This window comes from Eschrichtius robustus, chromosome 9 (genome assembly GCF_028021215.1).
Source record: "Eschrichtius robustus isolate mEscRob2 chromosome 9, mEscRob2.pri, whole genome shotgun sequence".
In the NCBI taxonomy this organism is placed as follows: domain Eukaryota; kingdom Metazoa; phylum Chordata; class Mammalia; order Artiodactyla; family Eschrichtiidae; genus Eschrichtius; species Eschrichtius robustus.
This window is the reverse complement of record NC_090832.1, coordinates 7,599,602-7,621,542: the sequence shown is the minus strand read 5'-3', so window position 1 is coordinate 7,621,542 and position 21,941 is coordinate 7,599,602. Positions and strand designations below refer to the sequence as shown.

General features: G+C 40.8%; 1 protein-coding gene across 1 annotated transcript in view; it reads left to right on the top strand.

Moving 5' to 3' along the window:
* The window catches only part of SLC22A3 (solute carrier family 22 member 3), a 93,095-nt gene that overhangs the window by 39,768 nt on the left and 31,386 nt on the right, over positions 1-21,941 (top strand). The window contains exons 2-5 of the mRNA XM_068550788.1: positions 3,620-3,723; positions 6,077-6,231; positions 7,907-8,075; positions 8,919-9,036. Of these exons, the coding sequence (XP_068406889.1) occupies positions 3,620-3,723; positions 6,077-6,231; positions 7,907-8,075; positions 8,919-9,036 (546 nt within the window). The remainder of the gene's footprint in view (positions 1-3,619; positions 3,724-6,076; positions 6,232-7,906; positions 8,076-8,918; positions 9,037-21,941) is intronic.

Genomic DNA, 21,941 nt, shown 5'->3' with positions numbered 1-21,941 from the left:
GTTGTTTGAATCTTTTATCAGATTGGCTTTCTGCTCATGCCAAGGGGAGTAATTCTCTTTGTGTAAAAATGACTTGAAATTTAAATAAAAGTGACTTTAAAAGAAAATTAACAGGATGGGTACACCTGGATTTATGAGCATTTAAAAATAACTTTAAATATGTACACTTAGGGAAAAAAAAGGCGATGCTTCACTTGTTCTTGGTAGATTGCCTCAGGACAGACGTAAATGCTTGTGTCTTTGATTCAAACTTAGTTAAATTTGACAAGAGATGGGTTTTGGGTCTCCCTGGGAACTACAAACTGTTTTTAGTACTTTATTTCAGGAAAAAGTCTTCAGCCTATGACGTTCATTGGCTTTGGTACATGCCAACCTCTCTCTAGACACAAAAACATATCTCAGACTCAGAGCTGTTTTGGCAGCAGGCAGCGAGCTCAGAGCTGATTAGGAAGCACCAGCCCCAGGAGGCAGGGTTCTGACTCCTGACTGTACGCGCAAGAGTCAAAACCAAGCCCTTCCATCCTTGTGACTGCAGTGTCTGTTCCCTACTGGGAACCTAAGTGTGTGTGTGTGTGCATTTCTTTACAGGTATGTGATTTGTTTATATTAATTTCTTTTGTGCTTTTGAAAGATGGCAGGCTCCCAGGCATAAAAAGAGAAACTAGGCTAGGTATTTCAAGCGGGAAGGGATTGAATAAAAGGATTTGGATTTGAGCTGTTTTGGAAAGGCTAGAAAAGCAAGGAAAGACAGCTCCTGCAGAACCCCTGCCCTGTTCCACAGCATTACAGAGCCTGTGGGTCCTGTCCATTTGGCCCTGTGTAGCCGGGGAGTGGTTAAAAGCACTGACTTTTGTCACTGCTACAGTTGGAGCCTGTGCTGCTGCCACAGCCAGAAGCAGAATCCCCACTACCTCCCTCCTGCCTTCTGATCTTGCACCAGCGCCCCCTACTGGCAGAACCTAAACAGAACCCCTGCTGGCAAGGATTCTGAGAATTGTAGTTTCCACTCCTCCAGCATCTGAGATGCAAAACAAAGTATAGAGGACTGACAATATGTGGTCTGGATGGTATCGTAGTGCTTTAGAAACTAAGTTATCATAGCCCTTTAACCACTTAAACATTTATTTTAAATTAATTTTATTGTGATACAAAATACAAAAAAATCCTTTTTGAAAATTTCTTTTATGGGAGAGTGAAAAAGATCACTGGTTTTTTTTTTTTCATATATAAATTTCTTTTTTATTTATTTATTTTTGGCTGCATTGGGTCTTTGTTGCTGCGCGGACTTTCTCTAGTTGCGGAGAGCGGGGGCTACTCCTCGTTGAGGTGCGCGGGCTTCTCATTGCGGTGGCTTCTCTTGTTGCGGAGCACGGGCCCTAGGCGTGTGGGCTTCAGTAGTTGTGGCTCGCGGGCTCTAGAGCACAGGCTCAGTAGTTGTGGCGCACGGGCTTAGTTGCTCCACGGCATGTGGGATCTTCGCGGACCAGGGATCGAACTCGTGTCCCCTGCATTGGCAGGCGGATTCTTAACTGCTGCGCCACCAGGGAAATCCAAGGTCACGGGTTTTCTATTAGAGAATATCTTTGTGTTTAAAGAGTATTGAGGGGTATTTTAATTCACACAATTCAAAAGCAGCTAAATACTTTCATAAAAGGATAGCTCTTGCTGGGCCTTGCTGTGTCATCTATGGAAAACATTCCTTTATCTTTAGTTAACCAAGTTATCTGAAGCTCAGCTGGAGGAAGCAAATTCTACTCTTTGAGAGGTTATATTTGACACTGGCTGACACTTTTCTGAGTCAAAATGCTTTCTCTGGCGGTTAAATCACCTGTTTGACCTCTGAGATTTTATATACTCTAATTGCATCCTTTATATGTTTAATTCTAATGGGAAATTATTTCAGATAATCATCTGCAAGTTTACTTAAAATGAAATTGTTGTGCTTTGGAAAACCAGTACCTACATTGACGATAAATCTCTTTTAAGTTACTACTACTATGCATATATGTGTATATTCTTACTTCTTTAATCTCCATAAATCTTTTCAGTAAGTCTATGAAGTGAGCCAGCTACCACTGACCCCAGTTTTTTTTTTCCAGCTATGTTAGTCGACAGGTCATTAGCTGTAGAACCAAGACAAGTCAGGTTCTATAAATAAATATTATTACAGTTTGCTTACGAATATGTATCTATAAGACCACTCACCATTCCTAGTCCAACAACATTAATTTTCTCATCATGCTACAGTCTAGAGTAGTGGTCTTCACACTGGGGCAAGCATGCCATTTGGAGGTGTGCAGAGAAAATCACAAGGTAGAGGGCCTGGCTACTTTGAAGGGAATCAGTTTTCAGAGCCTCAACGCACATATGTCCAAAATGGATCTGTCTGAGGATATGTACATGATGAGGATATAGGTCTTTTCCTAATATCCTTCTCCCCCTTTGTGGAAGGACTCCCACCTCTCTTCCATCTTACTATGATGTATTGACCTGGGGTTTTAAAACCTGTGGGGAACCAAACAGTGGGACAGTTTGGAATATTGGTAAGAAAGTAACTAAGAAAGAAAGTAAATGACCCTAATGATTTGATTAAACAACTTTTTGTAAGTCTGGTGGTTTCCATTTCTTTCCTGACAGCAAGACTGTAGGAGTCTTAAATGGCATGTTGGTTAATAAAAAAGTTAAAAATAATTTTGATGATAGATTGTTCTGTGAACCTTGGCATTGAGAAGGAAGCAAAAGAATTGAGTAACAATACTGTAACAAAACTCTCTCCATTCCCATTAATTTATTTATACAGACAAGTTCTCTTGGCACATAAATTTATAAAAATGAAAAACAGGAATAGAATTGATGTTGAGCCCTAACTCATTCTAGTAATAAACAATCTTCAACCACAGATTACATGAACTAAGTGGCTTTTTTAACATTCTTCTAGAAAAGGCGCAGTGCATTTCCAACAAAATTTTACTCCTGAGTAATAATTCTTTTTCAAGATTCATCATATGTTATGTTTTTGTCAATTGTGTTCTAAAAGTAACCGTAATTATAACCCAATCAGAAAGGATTCTAATAGTTAGAGACATTGTCACAGAAAAAAAATGTTAGTTAAATGTCAATTTATGTACATAATTTATTACATGCAGAAGTATTTATTTACTTGTCCATTAACATAATACACATTAACACAGAACACAATATTTGCTATATAAAATATTAGGATATATGTATGTGGGAATGAAAATAAGAATTCAAAGAGAAAACAGATTAGTGTCAAATTTTAGGCTATTGAAGAACTTGTTTTCACTGGATGATGGTAGGTGTCACGTGGCTAGAGTACTCTTTCAGATACAGTTGAAAGAACGATTTAAAAATGTCAGCATTTGTAGTGTACTGAAAATTACATCCATGGCAGATAGTGAAACTGATAAAGGAGACGTTTATATATCACTGTAAAAATATCTATGCGATACACTTAAAATTTTTATTTAAGGAGCATATGAGCAAAAATGTTTAAGGATCACTGGTCTGGACAGATGATCAGGTGTCTTGAGGTGTCTTAATGTCTTAAGCATTGCCACATGTCTCCGTCTCCCATGTGTTTTCTTTGTTTTCCCAGTTTGACCTCGTGTGTGTCAATGCTTGGATGCTGGACCTCACACAAGCCATCCTAAACCTGGGCTTCCTGGCCGGGGCATTCACCTTGGGCTATGCAGCGGACAGGTAGGCATGGGTATGGCAGCCAGTTTACATCTAGAAGATGATGTGTACCTATGGAGAGGAAGATGTTTCATGTTAACCATTAGAAAACTATTCTTGCTATAATTTTGGAAAAAAATCTTAATTCCTCCACTTATGGCATTCATACCTGTTTGGCTGCACTAAGTCCTTCCTTCGTAAGCTTCGTCTCCTCACCCCTTGAACTGTACAAATGGTTGGGGCTGCTCCCCTTGGGTCTGAATGCATCTGAGAGGAAACACAGAGCAGCAAGGCCGTGACTTCATGGCGGGGCCCATGGCTGGCTGGTTGGATGTTGTGGAGGTGATTCCATGGGCTTCAGTAACTCGCTGGTCGCGGCTTGATTAATTTAGTCATAAGGTCGCCCCCTTACAAATTTGTTTCATTTAATTAAAACAAATTTTTGTATTTATTCTACAAATTAAAAACTCTGCAAAAAAAAAAGTTTTCCAAAAACCATGAAAAGAATTTGATCTATTCTTGAACGTCCATAAATACACCAGTTAATGGCAGACACAAAGTGAGTGTATATATTCAAGACAGCCGTGCTCTCTCTTCAGATATCCCCGTTTCACACATTATTGATGTAGGTTATTGTACTCCTGTTTAACTGTTCCTTTATCCCAATTCTAAGTATGAACATACTTGCAGTGATTTAACAATTCTCTCTGTCCTCCGTGTCTGGCTTACTGTTGCTCCCAGCACTCCAGCCCAGCATTAGTGGGTCGTCATGACCGTGTTCCCAGTGGGCAGGGCTGGGAGTGCCTCTTGCAGAGCTGAGAACAGCAGTTAATTGGAGAATTCAAGACAAAATGCCCCCAATCCTGTAGGCAGTTGGTGGTCTGCATTTGACCAGACCAGGACTTCAAAATGGGTAGAACCTTTGGTTGCTCTCCCTTCCTCTGTCTTCTTTTTCTTGTGTTGTCCCCCCAGCCCTCCTCGGCATGTGACTTTCTCCTTAATCCTCTGTGTCTGGTGCTCTTTCCCTCTCTTTTATCGGTGTCTTTCCTACTGTTTCTCCTTACAGCCTTTTCAATTCATTTTTCCTTCCTTAATCTTCCCCACACAACCCTCTCTTTCCTAACTGGCTGCCATTTGGAATTGAGTTATAGATTTTCAATATGTATTTCTTTCATTTTGTTGTTACTCTTCCTAATTTAAGCATTAGGTTTTGCTTCTTCGGCATGTTTCTCTTTCACAACCAATCAACATATCTTCAAACTGAAGTAACTTGACTAAAGGAGGGGGCTTTTCTACCTGTGTTCCGGGAGGGACTGAGCGTCTGTCCTCAGATGTGACCCGGTACTTCGGGGAGGAAGACAGAGCCGTGAATAATGCTGCCTCACCTCGGGGCTGACCATCTTTCAGCTCCTTCAATCTCTTATATTCTTGAAGGAAAGGACAAGAAGCAATTTATTAGGTCATATATCTGTGAGAGGAGAGTGGGAAGAGCAGAGAGTGAATTTAAAAACCTATGTAAACCGAGACTACTTGTGTCTCCACTCTGAAGCAAGATGCTGTGTGAATTTGATGGAAATTTCTATGGGAAAATGTCTTTGAAGCAAATCTCTCAAACGTCATTGATGACAGGGCTTCACCAGCCAATAATCTGGCACAGCTATACTGGACCACTTAGCATCAGACTCTCAGAATATTGCCCGCGGTCACCTGTGTCTTTTGCCTAAGCGCTTTAATAATGGCTATGTAAATGGTGAAAGTAAAACACAAAACTTAAGAACAAATCACATTTATTGTGAACTTGATAGTTTGTAAAGAGCTTTCACGTTAGCATCTCAGTTTGGTCTCTACAACCTCACTGTAGAAAGGTAAAAGAAAAAAAATCACAAGCAAACAAACAAAACCTGCGTCTTGAATTGCTTAAGAAATTCACCCAAAGTTGCATGACTGGTGGATGGGTGAGCCAGAAGGCCAGGTCTCCTGGCTGTCATGACCATTTTGGCTTCTTTCTGTCCCTTTCTCCTCTGACCCCACCCACAGAAATGCTAGGAAGTATCTAAGCTGTGCCACTGGAGTGACTGTATGGGAAAAAAACGTTGTAATGGAGAGGGTCATCTCTTTGGAAACTGCAATCCCCAAGGATGCATTCCGTGCTTTAAATTTTGTAATGTCATTTCAGAGGCATAGGTTTTTATTTGCCCTGGCTTTGCTATAAAACAAAGCGTAGCATTTTCAGCCATCCTTGACATGGTAATAATGAACCTAAAGAGGACACAAACTCAGCACTTAAACCTCCTTTAACAACACTTCCAGTGAGAGTCTCCTCATTGTGTTGAAGAAAACGTTTAAGGTAACCTCATCCTTTCTCTTTCTCAAAAAGGTACGGCCGAATAGTCATTTACTTAGTATCCTGTTTCGGTGTTGGCGTCGCTGGTGTTGTGGTGGCATTTGCGCCCAATTTCCCTGTGTTTGTGGTCTTCCGCTTCCTACAGGGCGTGTTTGGAAAGGGGACATGGATGACTTGCTACGTGATTGGTAAGACCTGGCTACGCCTCCTTGTCTGTTTGAGAACCAGGGTTAGGCGGGTGAGAAGTGCCGCTGGTCAGCCTTCCTCCTGCAAGTACGGTGAGGCCTCATTGCTGCAACGTTATTTCTGCAAATGGGAGGATGCAGGGGCAAGATGCTGACTCTTTAGAAATTCAAGTTCCATCTTGTTTTGGGAACCAAATGTGGACTCTCACCCAATACTGTGATGAACCACTTTCTAGCACGGCCATACTGTTATCACATGGCTTCTTGCTTTGTTTCCTTAGAGATTAATCTTTAGAAAAATTTCAGTAGTTCCTTGAAACTTTTTTTTTTTTTTTTTTTTTTTTGGCTGTGCCGTGTGGATTGTGGGATCTTAGTTCGCTGAACAGGGATTGAATCCGGGCCCTCAGCAGTGAAAGCACAGGGTCCTAACCACTGGACCACCAGGGAATTCCCCCTTGAAACATTTTTAAAGCATTTTCCATGTATTTCTGTGATACAGTTTGAGGTAACATTGCTGTGCTCTCAAATATTATTTCTTTAATTCTATTCCTTACGCACAAGTGGAGAACTTTTTGCCATGCAGGAGATATGACCTGAAAATGAGAAGTTCATTTGTAACCCTTTGCTATCTTCCATACCTAGAAAGTTGGATGCCTGAGTGTGAAGGAAAGAAAAACTTCTCTTTGCTCCTATTACTGGGGAAGGTCCTGGCTGCTACCTTTCCAGTAGTGTCTGGGATAGGCACCCACTCAAAGTCGTGGTGGATTTGTGACCAGGGAAATGTGAAGCCTCCTCTTTGATTATCACCCCAGATCTGTGGGCTTCCACTCACTTCTGTTACTGCTGGACAGCCCCTCTTTGGGGTGCCCACTTTGGGGACCCTTTGAAGATCTTTTTGTGGGCGAGGAAGGAGAGAGGGAGCTGGGGGGACTGATGGTTAATGGCTGGGGCAGAAGGGATAACTTTAGACTATGAAGCGTTTTAGGGAGACCCCAGTCTAGGTGAGTTTTCCTAGTTGTGATCTTACGGCAGCAATAAGGTAACATACGCCAGGATGATCAGAATGGAATTAGGGACAGATAGAAACAGATCAGTGGGAGGGGAGGGGAGGAAAGGATGCCAGCAGTAAAATTCCTCATGTGATTTTAAAAGAAATATCACACAAATGAAAAGTCCAACACTGTGGAGAGAATTATCATTTGATAGAAACTATCTTGTGATAGTGAAAAATTTATCTGTAGAATCTAATGTTCATGATGAATCACCTAAAGAGACTGTAATATGCAAATCTTTAAAGACTGTGATAAAATCTAGCCACTTTATTATATTTGTGTTTTGATAATTACAATTACTTTTCAAAATAGTCATCGTCTAAGCTTGCCTAAAACCAACACATATATTCTTTGTATACCCGGAAGGCTGCTGGGCTGGGTGTGCAGGAGGATGGCACATGCTTGTTGATAACGCAGAGAAGAGGGGGAGAGGGAGGGACCTGAGCTGTCTGGGAAGCACATCCCCATGAGGTCAGTGCCTATGGAAGCTTCGGGATCTTTGAGAGTCCTGTATAGTATTCTAGCGATGCTGATGGATGGATGTCACTGGTGTAACGTCTCTGTTTGTTTGTTTGTTTTGAAGCTGATCTTGAGCTTCCCTAACCTCTCTGTTTGTTTTCCTTCAGTGACAGAAATAGTAGGTTCAAAACAAAGGAGGATTGTGGGAATAGTGATTCAAATGTTCTTCACCCTTGGAATCATAATTCTCCCTGGAATTGCCTACTTTATCCCCAACTGGCAAGGGATCCAGCTAGCCATCACGCTGCCCAACTTTCTCTTCCTCCTTTATTACTGGTAATGTGGTTTTGGTCATTATCAAATTTATTCGTATTCCACAGAAATGTAGAATCTATGCTTCCAAACCAACATGAAAATGAAGGCGAGATTTTCTAACATCTCCAGAATGGCTATGGGCTTTGCGAATTTCTAGAGATTATTTATTGGTTTCTGACTAATAGTTATTATTAAATTAATAAAATTGAAAAACACCTTTAAAATAGAGTATTAATTATGTTTTATTATTTTGTAATATTTTTATGAAAACTACAAGGCAACAAACCATATCTGCCGGTATTTCAACATGCAGTTTAAATGCAATGAACAAGATTGCTTCTCTGTATGTTTTATTAAGCAAATTAATGTGACTCAGGTATTCTCAGGGGAATAAGAAAATGTTAAGAGCATCAGAAAATTAAGTTGTCGGAAAGTTACAGGTGTATGCATTTGATTCTTATTAGAATGAACATATTTTAATCATCCTCTAATTTAATTTTAATATATGAGCAAACCAGTTTACGTAAATTGGGTTCTTAACCTTTTCCTAAACGTTCATTAAATCCCAGTTTTTTTCATCTTTGTAATTGAGGACTGTATATTCTAAGACAGCCTTCTTGCAAGGGCAATGTAATATTGATTATTTTTATCATGAGCAATGATTCAGTTATCAAGTGAGCATTTTTTCTGTTCCGTTATAAACTTGCAAATATAATCTATGTTTCAGAGAGCCAGTTCTAAGCTCTCAGAATCTCCGAAACATGTATCTGATCGCAAGATCCATTTCGATAGAGAAACTCAAGTCATAAACTTGTAAGTTTTGAGATTCGCAGGCATAACTCAAAAAAGACTCCTTCTCACCAGGGTGGTTCCTGAATCTCCCCGCTGGCTGATTACTCGGAAGAAAGGAGATAAAGCATTAAAAATTCTGAGGAGCGTTGCGAAATGCAATGGGAAATATCTCTCGCCAAATTACTCGGAGGTAATCTTACATATTACTAGTAATAAGTATTGTTAAAGTGGGTGTATTAATTTGTCACTTATGCACATATTATCAAATATATGACTAATCATTTTTAGTTTGACTTTAAAAAAACCTTGGGAAGAATCATAAGGTGTATTAAAGAAGAAATAATTGCGAAGTTGTAATAGCATTATAATTGAGGTGAATTGGTCATTTAGTCCATATTTTAATAGTTGCACCAAGTTACTTGAATTACTATACTTGAATCACCTACTATAGGCCCCATAGTAATTAATCATTCATTTCATCTTAATTGGACAAACTATAAATCTTTTCTTGACATTCAGTTTAAGTCTAAAGATTTGTCTTTAAATTTAGTCTTGGAAGTATTACCTATGCCAACCAGAGCTTGGGCAGTAATGTAGTATTTCAGCCTTTAGACTTACACATGCTGAATAGTCTGCCCTCCCTCCCTCCCTTCCTCCCTTCTTTCCTTCCTTCCTCCAGCAAAGGCTTTTTGGGTGCCTCTGTATCACTGCATTAAGAGAAAAGGGGGTGGTGTATTATAAGCTCATTCTTGTCTTTTCAAAGATTCGATATGCAGCCGAAGACATATACATGTATTTGAAGCAACGCCTGAATAATTAGAGAATAACATATAAAAAGATATGATTTTTGCTTTAGCTGCAAAGACTAAGTGAATGCAGAATAACAGAGGATTATTATAAAAGGAATATTTAAGAATAATTTTTTTTAATTTATTTAATTTATTTATTATTGGCTGCGTTGGGTCTTCATTGCTGCACACGGGCTTTCTCTAGTTGCGGCGAGCGGGGGCTACTCTTTGTTGCGGTGCCCGGGCTTCTCATTGCGGTGGCTTCTCTTGTTGTGGAGCATGGGCTCTAGGCACACAGGCTTCAGTAGTTGTGGCATGTGGGCTCAGTAGTTGTGGCTCGTGGTCTCTAGAGCACAGGCTCAGTAGTTGTGGTGCACGGGCTTAGTTGCTCCACGACATGTGGGATCTTCCCAGACCAGGGATCGAACCTGTGTCCCCTGCATTGGCAGGCGGATTCTTAACCATCGCAACACCAGTGAAGTCCATAAGAGGAATTTTTAAATGTTTAATATTAATATTGCTAACATTGTTTTCTTTTGTAGCATTCAGTTTGTTTTGCTAGAAACGTTCTGATAAACATGGGTTTGTGGGTTGTATTGTCAACTCCCCAGCTTCCTAGCTCCCCAGAACCTGGTTGGATATATTCGGATTTCTACCTTCTTCTTTCACTCTCACATTAAGCGACAAGCAGTAGGCTCTGGGTTTACAAAGGTTTCAACTGACCAATTGTCACTGTTGGAAGTAGATTAATGATTTACCTTGAGGTTTACAGGTCATAAAATATACGGTAAAGATAAAACGTGATCTGTTCTAACCATGAAGACTCGTCGATCCTTGTCATTCTTTGACTGAGAACATTTGAGCTGTGCTTCTAGGGAAAATAATATCCCACTGCCCTCTCAGCTTGCTCTGGTCACACGAGCCATTGGTCTGCACAGCTGGATCAAATGAATGATACTTCGTACTCAGTTTTAATGGCCAAATGAGTATTTTTGCTATTCATTCACCAGTATCCTGAAGACATTGCACGTAGTCCCAGAGCTAAGCATGCGTAAGGTCTAAATCAAGGTTTTAAGAGTATAGAAAACATAGTGTGTGCTGATGGCTTATGAAAGAAGATGCTGCATTAACCGGGCACGTTGTGTGTTATCATGAGTGTTGCTGAGACGCCAGAGGATGATTCCCAAAATAGCTGCTATTCCACATCCTGTGAGTGTCCAGTCCAACACCCACTGACCCGCTTCGAATTAATGAGCAGGATAGAGATCACTTCAGCAGGGAAGTACTTAAATGCTCTACATGGTTGTGATCGTAAAAGATCGGGAACTATGGATCCGGTGGCTTCCAAGACACTTGAACTCTAGTTTTTAGCAGTTAGGTGATCTCCATTTGAAAGTCAGGTTTGATCAGACTTCAGTTTCTCTAGGACTTCAGTTACTCTAGGATCCTAGCTACCACTGTGGGCGTAGGATCCTAGTGATAGGTGTTGTGATAGGTTGATAAGCCTCTTCGGTCTTTTTTAATCTATAGGTTTTCTTTTTCTGGCAAATTTTTCTAGCAACTTTGGTGGAGAATGCTACGAGGTTTTCTTTCTGTTGAGCTTTCTGAAGTCTAAATTTCACTGATTACATCTCTTCGGATCCTTTAACATGACCCTCTGTCTTGTATTCCTTGTGATGGAATACAACTAAATATAACTAAATTGGTAGTTAGATCTAGAGTTAAGCAAGTTCAGGTTTGTCATTTTAGGCAAGACTACTTCAAAAGTGGCTTTGTACATTTCCATTAAGAGACACCTAGTATCTCTGTGCCTCTCTATTCTTTTGTGATGTTAGCTGCCACTGATAATCATTGCCTGGATTTATTCATTCACCAGAGATTGCAAATTGACAATATTCCCATTTTGTCATTATTTCTTCATGTGTTACTGGAATACTTATATAAAGACTAACTTATCCCATCAACTGAGATGACTCTCAGATACAGTTCCTGTAGGAAAGGCAGGATATAGGCATAATTCTTTCTTTTCAAATTGGCAAATTGGTTGCCTGCATTCTCGAAGTGATCAATGCATTGTGGGCTATGGTTTTTTAAGCCTCATTATGACCTCCTGGATTTATACATACTGTGTATGTTTCAGTCTTTTGCAGTTATTGTTATTATCCTACTGATGCTCAAATTGCCCCCGTCTTTGGACAGACGAGGCTCATCTTTGCTGGTTCCTGAGTCCCTCTGCCACACCTCTAGTGGTTTCTGAATGCTTCCTTGCTCATTAGCATGACAAGATTTTCCAGGCTTGTCTTGTAAGTTCCAGTCTCATGCTTGTAATCACCTGCTTCTCAAAGGGGCCTTCAATTTTTGAAATGAATCTCTTCAAACTGACCCTGTCCATCTCCAGCCTTTAAAAATTGTACAACCTAAGCAGAAAGGCAAAGTATTGTCTTTAAAAAGAGAAAGAATTTTAAAACGTGAAGACGTTTAAAACACCTTGCTAATAGCTGAATTCAGTCAAATTGCAGGCCAAACCATAATTTTCTATTTCAGAGATATTAATGTTTCCACGAAGCATGATAATGTGCCAAATCCCTCTTTCAATACTCAGAAATACTGGTAGGTAGTGCAGGCATTTGACTTGAACTCCAGCACCAGCACCAAGGCAGGAGCCTATTATAGTTTTGGGGGTAATGCTATCAATTACTCCTATTTTGGCAACTCAAGGAACTATTGCCCATGTCAACAGTAGGACCACCAGGAAACCTTACAGTTACACAGTCACCTCACACCTTCAGAAACCCTCCGTTGCCTTAGCTGGTATCCCTGCTCTCTGGATATAATAACATCAAGGCACCCATGCCCAAGGCTGGTTGCCCAATGCTCTCCTTCCACTTTTCACGGAACCTCTCTTTGGTAAATCCTGACTTTTGGAAGAAGTTATTACCATGTAAATGACCTCATCCCCCCAAGACCTCTCCAATTCCCACCTCATCCTAGGGGTGCACATCCTAGGTTGCAGTGAAGCTAGAATGAATTAGAAAGAATCTGCTTGGTAGCAGAGCAGCCCTAGGAGATCTGGCAGCTGTACCCTCCTCTCGTCACAAGAGCCTCAGCCACCTCCCAACACCAGCCTGTTCCATCACTGACACCAGAGGTCCTGGTCTATTTTAGGCCCGAGAAGCAGAAGTGGTGGGGGGTACCAGTTCAGAGCAGAAGCTGTAAAGGCATCACAAGTTTCTGACAGCTCTTTTGCTCTTTCCTTCTGCTACAACAACATCACATCCCAAATTGGAGCCGTTCCTTCAGCGTGGGTCCAGAATGAGAAGAGCTACAACTTGGAACAGAGCTATAGCAGCTGACCTACAGCTGAGGCATGGAACGTGGCCAAGAAATCATTGTTTCCCCTGTAAACTACAGTCTGCTAAATGTGTCTCAGTAAGCTACAGAGATTTGAGGGTGTTTGTTTTTGCAGCCAAAGCTAAGGTAGCTGATAGTAATAGTACTATTTCAGTTGCCAAAGTAGGGTTTGGTGATCCAACACATTTTTTGCTATCTAGATGACACTGGATTGTGGTAGATTAGATTACTGTTTGAAATAGTCACATCTTCCCCCTCGTTTCCAATGAATGAAGATACTTCCTGGCTCCGTTGATTGCGGGGCAGAGCAGTGTAACCTTCTTTGGCCTTATGATGGCTGAAGTGTACGGCCTGCCCTTCGACTTCGGGCTTGGCCGTTTGGGTTGCTTTGGCCAATGGTAGGCGACCAGATGTGATGCAGTAGAGTCATGAAATGTGCTTGTGTGCTTGGGCTTGATCTCTGGGCTTCAGCCATCACTGTGAGAAAAATATTTCCTGGTTCTCCTACTGACCACATAGAAGGCTAAGAGACATTTGGAGGAAAGCTGCTCTAGCAAAGTCTCCCCAAACCTAGATCAGCAGTCTCCCAGCCAGCCCACAAATGTGTGAGCTCAATGAATGCTTATTATTTTATGCCACTATGCTTGTTACAGAGCATTGTTTATCAAAAGTCAACTGATATCCTGATTAAATAGCCCTTGTCACTTACTGACCTGGATTATACAACTACATAGGTAGTAACTCTGGCAGCAGTTTTGGTTTCATTTTTTTAAAAAAGGATTTTAAAGGCCCTTATCCCAAAGATCTCTCTCTCCCCCTCCTCCTCCTCCTCTTGTCTTCGTGTGGGATATGCTCATGGAAAATAGTAGGCTACAACTCTAGTTAACAAAGAGGCTCTAATACTACAGAACTGAATATGTCCGTATTTGTTGGCGATATTGTTATGCTCTGTTGACTCAAAAACCTATAAGGCTTGATTGTAATTTCCTTACTTTAATGATATGTCTGTAGAGCTCACTGTTCATAGCTAATCACAGTTTATTGAAATGTCAGTACCAGATGTTACACTGATAATCATTCATGCATAAACACACTCATGGGCAGTTCCCATGGTGACATGTTTGGGTGACATCAAGAACTGATACTTGAGCTTTCTGATCCCAAAAGGAACATCATCAATATAAATGATCCCACTCTGATATATTTCCAAAACTGAATATATTAAAACCTCATTAAAAAGTGTCAGGCTAATTTTTAGATTACCTTAGTTACCAGAGAGACTTCCAACACTTAATAGCTGCCATATTTCCTATATTTTAATGAACCGTCACAGAAGTATCAATATTGCTCCAGACAGGGACTTTCCAGCTTTGGGAATGTCTGTTTCTGACATTTCCTTTCCAAAGGGGATTTTTATAAACATAATTTTTGTTCTTCCAAAAGAGGAACCACACCATGATTCTGGCTGTCATGAAGTCCATGTGAGTTGTGTGGTATTTTCATCCAGTTGTGCTGTCTTTGTTAGTTTTTGTGTGTAATTATTATCTCAGACTTGAAACTTAAAAACTCTCCCATAGAATTCATTTCAAAAGATCCAGAGAAAGTAATTTAGGCCCAAGCAGTGACCGTGTCAAGAGTGGGAAAGGTGTGAGTTTAGAAAATAGTAAAAGACAGTGGGAAAAAGTCTCTGGAAACTTGTACATTACTTTCCCTTAACAGAAGCAAATCTTCATTCTTTGACTTCACACAGAGTAAATGATGCCAATTCTACCAGCAAAGCCATCATCCTTAACATGACATGCTAAAATGATTACTGTAATATGCATGCCACCACATTAGCTTTAATTTAGAATATTCTTGATTGCATAAAAAAATGTCAGGACACTTCATATACTAAACATAAAATGGATCTTTGGAGCTGAGAAATAATTTAATAGTACTCTAGTTAAATCCATTTTTGGAAATAGCCTGAGTTCTATAAATGGGCTATATTTCAATTCTAATTAGTTCCCATGTCTTTAACTTTTTGAAAATAAGACAATATTGCATGAATAGGGAAAAACGTTTATGCTACAATTTAAAAAGCCGTAAAAACAGCAGTGAAGGACTGTTGAATCCAGACCGAGTTCCTTTCCCAAGCTGGGTGATTAAATAGTAAGTTTCTTCCACTAAAGGAAATTTGGCCTAAAACCTTCCAGGTCAGCGGGCTCTCATTTCACCTGTACAAATCTTGAGGAAGAATGATCCAGAGCATCATATGACTTTAACTGAGCTAGAAATCCAAGTGTCATATCCCTTAAAGAATGAGATTACAGCCCTGGAGAGGGCAAGGCAGATTTTCAGGGCAGCTCCCCAAAGAGCAGCATTTTGAGTGAGGAACCCTGGGAGACAGGCCTTCTCTCTCCCGCCCTCAAATTGACCTTTCAGAGTCCCTCTTGAAATAACTGGGCTGTATGCTCTTGCCACGGTCTTAAGCTTGAGAAGTATACATCAGAACTGTGAAAGAAAAGCACTCAGCATCAGTGTTATATAAATATAAATAAATATATATGTAAATATAGTGATAGCAGTCAGTCCTGGTGTCTGATGACATCTTTCTAACAAGTAATTGGATCTACAGAACCCAGGACAACTAATGGACTCAGATGGTTACCAGGAGGGTGACCAGTTGTCCTTGTTTGCCCAGGACTGGGAGGATTTCTAGGATAGTGAAGTCTCAAAGCTAAACCTAAAGAAAGTCTCAGGCAAATGGGGATGAGCTGGTCACCCTTCCCAGCTATGCTTAGAGGAGGATACCAAAGATATACATTTTCTGGCTTCACAAGCCCCTCCCAGCCCACTGCGGACCCTGATCCCTATGAGAAGACAGTGGGATGCCTGGCCTGACTAGAGGATGGGACCTGGGATTTCCCGATGTCAGATGCAAGCTGCCGGGGCCCCCAGGTGCCTGCCAGGCTTCCTCTTTCTTCCTCAATCCCTAATTCCTTAAAAAATAAATAAATAAACTTTTACAGCCTTTATTTGAAGGTCTAACATGAAGTGATATTCCTTTGAAAAAAACACACACTTTATTGATGTATGATTGACATGCAGAAAGCTGTACATATTTCATGTATACAACTTGCTCAATCCCCTGTTTCTACTATAGTTCTTAATCTGGACTTGAACCCTAGTTGTTCGACTGGGGCCCTGGCCCCCTGCTTACTTTCTGCCTGTTCTTTCTTTCAAAAGTGGGGTCCCACTGCTGATGTCTTTACTCATCTGTTGTCATAGAGTTAGATGTTGCCCCTCCTGATAACTGCTGCCTGCTCTTTCTAGAGACTGCGGCTGCTGAGAACCAGTCCTCCAGGTGGGTCCCACACGGGACAGCAGTGCTGGCCCACAGGAGACCCAGGTGTCGCCTCCCCCCACTGGCCTCCCTTGGTGTACATTCTTGGTCCAGACACAGAGCCAAAGCACTTCTATTCACCTGGCCTGCTCTCCCTAAAGCTGAGATTCCAGCAAACACCGTAGGCAAATGATGCTGGATTATGACGCAAGGGAAAGAGTTCCAAGCTCTACATAGTGACATTTAGGGGCATGTCAACTCCTCATTCATTAGTTACAGAATCTGGGAACAATGCACTCCTCCCTTTTTCCCTCTCAAAGGCTGGTCCTTGACCTTCAGAACAACAGCCCTCCCTTTTGAGCCCCATCACCCCTGTGGTGATGCAGAGAAGCATTTGCCTTTTTCTGGCCTAGCCCAAGCCCCGGTGTCATTACAAACAAAACTAATTAAAATATAAAACAAAATGAATAAGCCACACAGGCTTATTTTATTCTGTTGATATTGATTGCTCTTTTTTGTGAGAATTGTGAAAATGCCTACTTCAGTTATTTTAATTCTGGGTCTCTCTAATAGAATAAAAAGTGAGTTTGCTTTTGCTCTTGCTTTTTGGAACACTTGCCAAGAGAATGGCCCTCTAACACTGTCTTTGAAATCATATTCTATCGTGTGAGAGAGGAAGATGGCAGCTTTTTCCAGTGTTTTGTTCCTGTGCCACTTGGCCCACTCTTGTGTTTTTGGCAAAAGCAGTCTCTGCCATCCAAATTGCTGTGCTTCCTTACTGTGAATAAATGAGAAAATACTAGCTCTTTGTGAAAGTGTTCCTTGCTGTGGAGGCCATGATGTGTACAACTTCCAGAACCCTGCACATCCAACTCGCTGGCAGGAATTCCCGGGCATTATTCCTACTCCAGAGCTGCTGTTGCTATGACAGTGCTGCTTGCTAGATCTTCAACCCATTAGGAAAACTGCCTTTTTTCAAGAAATAATCCTAAGAAAAGAGATGCAGCCTGGGTGAAATCATTTAAAGTCTCCAGGGCTAGGTTGATTGTTGGAGTATACAGACATGCTCCTTTGATGTAGATAAACATGAGAAAATTGTGCTAAATAGTAACAGAGAAAACACACTGGGATCTATTTTCTTCCACCCCTAGAGGTTCCCCCCAGGTAGATGGTATAAAAGGTATCAGGTGCTAGATTTTCAAGGGCTAAATCTTCCCTTCCCTGGAAAAAATAAAAATTAAGATCCATCTAACAGATGGCTGGGTGAAGAACATCCAGGTTGTGTTGCCATAGCAACACTTCTTCATGTGGATACAGATATGAACGGGACCAAGCCCATGCAATCCAGGGATGGCTAGATTTCTTGGTTTAGAACAAATAATATGGGTCTGTGCTGTTTTCATTTTTCTTTGAATCTGGCGCTATTGGAGGGAAGTATAATTTAATGTACAGAAAGGGGACCTGATCGAGAGGAAGCCTGCCTTCCTCAAAGAGTGAATGTACCTTTCTTAAGGTGGCTGAATAAAGGAAGCTTTAAAGAGTGAAGAAGTCCTTATATCCTTCCCAGGAAAAGGACTTAGGGAACATTGGGGGAAATGGCCTGAACCAAGGACACTCTTACGCTAGAAAAGCAGACCTTTGTTACCATCCCTAGGAATGGGCATGGAGGGTGACCAAAGAGGAACGTTCTGGCTAACACACTCCTGCCTCGCAGCACCTGTGACCTCAGCCCCAGAGTCGATGGAAGAATCATGTGGCAGTCTGTCCCAGGGGGCCACTGATCCTTGGGGACCATCAAGTTACTGCAAAAGTCCACAAACCATTTGCAGCCAGTCTTGTCTGTAGAATGAATGAATACATCTTGGATAAATATCTATTATTTCAGATGAAGGTAGATGCCGTTGTGATGAATAATGACTAATGAATTGAAAGGCGTTAAGTTCGTAGTAAATTTGTGTTATGTTGTGGTCTCAATGAACAGAATTAAAAGCACAATTCCTATCATGTGGGCAACCTTTAAATTCTTTGACATTAACCAGAAGTTCTCATACTCAATTAGGACAAGAGTCACTGATCAGTAAGTACAAACAGGATTAGTTTCCATCAGTTGGACAACCGTTCCCTGAGCTCTCAGAGTTCAAGTTACATGAAGTTCTCAGAAAAAGCTGAAGGACCCCACAGAGTCTTGATAAACAGAATTCTTGACAACTTCAGAGATTCGTTCAGTTGTTTTAAATTCAATAAAATAAACTCAACTTCATTATATTCTGCTCTTTCACTGACCTTAAGGACAAGTTCTTCCTGTGAAGTAGTAGGAGTTGAGCAACTTGGTGTACAATTGTCTTACTGTCTCTCAAAGGTGGATCCTAGTTTTCTTTCCTGTTTATGTTTCAGAGCCAACACACCACTAACAATTTAGATCTTGAGGAAGACTGAGGAAGGCTTACTGAATGAATGCTCAGCACGATTATTTCTATGGCACCAAGAACGATAGAGATTAAGTACTTACCGCATGTGTTGATCACTAGTGGAGTCTCCAGGCTTAAGTACTTCTTTGAAACCTGACGTTGACAAATTTTACCAAAGACAATTCAAGTATTCACTCTGCAATTCCTAACCGTTAACATGCTGTATTTATCCAGGCTGATCTAAAATTAGCAGGGGACAGATTTGATGGCAATTGAGTGAAACATGGGCTCCACTCCATGTAATGTTCTTCCCACAGTTCTGTAAACTCTATGGTACGCTTGGTTCTCTAAAAACAACCAGCCTGTAAAGTTCAAGTTGATTATTAATTATTGCATTGAAAATATTTTTCACCTTGCACACTGAATCATGGAATATTTTATTTGGTCACCACATGTTTAGAAAAACCATTTAAATGTAATTGACATGAGGTCGTCCCACAAACTGACACACAACGCAGCAGGAATTCATCTTCATTTGTTCACCCATTTATTCAGCAGATAGTTGCAGAGCACTAGGTTCAAAACATCTAGTTTTAAACAACCTCTTTGCAATAGTCACTTTCAAAAATGCCTCCCAACATGCATTCAAGGTGCCTTACATTTTCTCTAATTCTGTATGGTTGGTTTTCTTTCTTTTTGTTTTTGAGCTGTTTTCAGGTCCCCCCACTAATAGTTCCTTACCTATTCAAATATACTCAGTTTCATCATATAGATAAGTTTAATACAACTAAATATAAATTTTTCCTCTCATTTAAAGCTGAAGAACAGCTTAAATCTCAAGTGTAGAGTTTGGAAACCATATCAGTGTGTTTTAATTTTGATGGCATTTGTCTACAGAAAGGTATTCTAATTGGATCTCAGCTAGTACATCTGTTAAGGATGGAAACTCACCTATGTATTTGTTGGAATATAATAAAGCAAGTCACATTTCAAAGTTAGAGTAGAGAGTGAAGGCAGTATAACATTAATACACATCACTGTGGTCCAGAGTGAAGCCATGAGACTGAACAGCCTTCACTATCAAAAACCTCCAGAGTCAGAATTCCAGGGATGGTGTATACCACCCGCTCATGGCTTGTACTTAAAAGCATCTCATCCCTCTCTAAAGATGGTTCTGCCTGAACAATAAAGTACATGCCAATGAACAATAAGTACCTGTTTGCAGAAAAATATTTTGCAAATCAAGAAATAGAGAAGGGAGAAGCTTGCAAATTCCAGAACTCACCAAGGACTACGATATTTATTGGGGTGCGTGTCAACTGCTTTTTTAGCTGTTCAGCTGTACTTGACTTTCTTTGGAAAATTTCTCAGCTTTCCCCAATGCATGTAAATAAACATGAAACTAAGGGCTTTCTGAGGTGCAGAAGTAAGGCAAAATTTGAATAGTTGGCAAGTCTGGAAGCACTGAAAGCAGAGGAAATTCCAAGATGACCTCTAAGTAGCTCTGTAGGAGGTGGTTTGGGTGACTGTCATTTTTCTTTGAGCGCAGAGTTGAGTTAAGCCTGTCTCTCTGCGCGTGGTACAGCCATCGCTGGGCTGTGCAGGCCCCTCTCATGTTTGTTTGATTTGATTTTCCCTTCCTCCACTCTCCCCACTCTGCCCTCAACAGGTCGCCAATTGAATGTGCTTGATTTATGCCCTTTGATATTGATGTGTCCTTATAAACCAGAGCTTGTGGTATGTGTGGCTTTAGGTGACATAAATGGCATTGTGCTGCTCTAGATCTTGTTTCATTTCTTACTTTTTCATGGAGCAATGTTTTAAAGGTCTCCCTGTGCTGCCCACACGTGAGTGCTGCGTGGTTTTTGTCAGTACCTTCTGCTGTATTTCACATCTCCACCCTCCAAACCTGGGCTGCCTCCAATCGTCCTGATAAATGTTTCCATACATGACCTCTTTGTTTATCCGTTCTCTATATAATAGTTTGCATCTGCTAGTTCCAAACTCCTAACCCATCCCCCCTAACCCCTGCCCCTTGGCAACCACAGTTCTGTTCTCTATGTCTGTGAGTCTGTTTCTGTTTTGTAGATAAGTTTATTTTTGTGTCATATTTTAGATTCCACATATAATGGTAGCATATGGTATTTGTCTTTCTCTAACTTACTTCACTTAGTATGATCATCTCTAGGTCCATCCATGTTGCTGAAAATGGCATTATTTCATTCTTTTTTTATGGCTGAGTAGTATTCCATTGCATATATATACCACATCTTCTTTATCCATTCATCTGTCGATGGACATTTAGGTTGCTTCCATGTCTTGGCTATTGTAAATAGGGCTGTTATGAACATTGGGGTGCATGTATCTTTTTGAATTAGAGTTTTCTCTGAATCTATATCCAGGAGTGGGATTGCTGGATCTTATGGCAACTCTGTTTTTACTTTTTGAGGAACCTCCATGCTGTTCTCCACAGTGGCTGCACCAATTTACATTCCCGCCAACAGTGTAGGAGGGTTCCCTTTTCTCATACATGTCCCCTTTGCACATTTGAGAGGTTTCCCTTGGAATATAATGCCTAGAAGTGGAACTGCCGGGTCCCGGGATGCGTGCAAGTTTAGTGCCCTAAATAATGCCAGATTGCTTTCTGTGTACACCCACTGAATGTCCTGTTTGCCCATGTACACATTTGGTACTTTCCAATTTTCTAATTTGGGCCAGCCTCCTGAGTGTTTTAGGTTGCACGTCTCTGGGTACCAGTGAGGCTCAGCACATCTTCGTGCGTGTCGCTTTGCTATTTGTGTTTCTCCTCTGTGGATTGCCTTGCCACATCCTTGCCCACGTGTACTGAATTTTCTGGATTTGTTGGACTTGTCGGACTGGATTTGTCCCCTTCAATTTATAGGATTGCCTTTTATATTCTAAATTTTACCCTGTTGTTGGTTTTAGGACATCGCAAGTATGTTTCCCTCAATGTTTTAGCTACCCATTAACTTTGCCTATTTTTTGTTTCATTGACCAAAAATTCTTAAAGCCTTAATTGATTTGATACGGTCAGATCAGTATGTTTTCAGCTATTGATTGTTTTCTGGGTTTTGTTTAAGAAATCTTCTTCTGTACCCAAAGGCCACAGACATTCTCCTATTAGCCTATGGCTCCGTCACATCCAGGCCTGAATCCATCTGCCCTGCTCCCTCGATGCCACTGTGAAGCAGGGATCCAC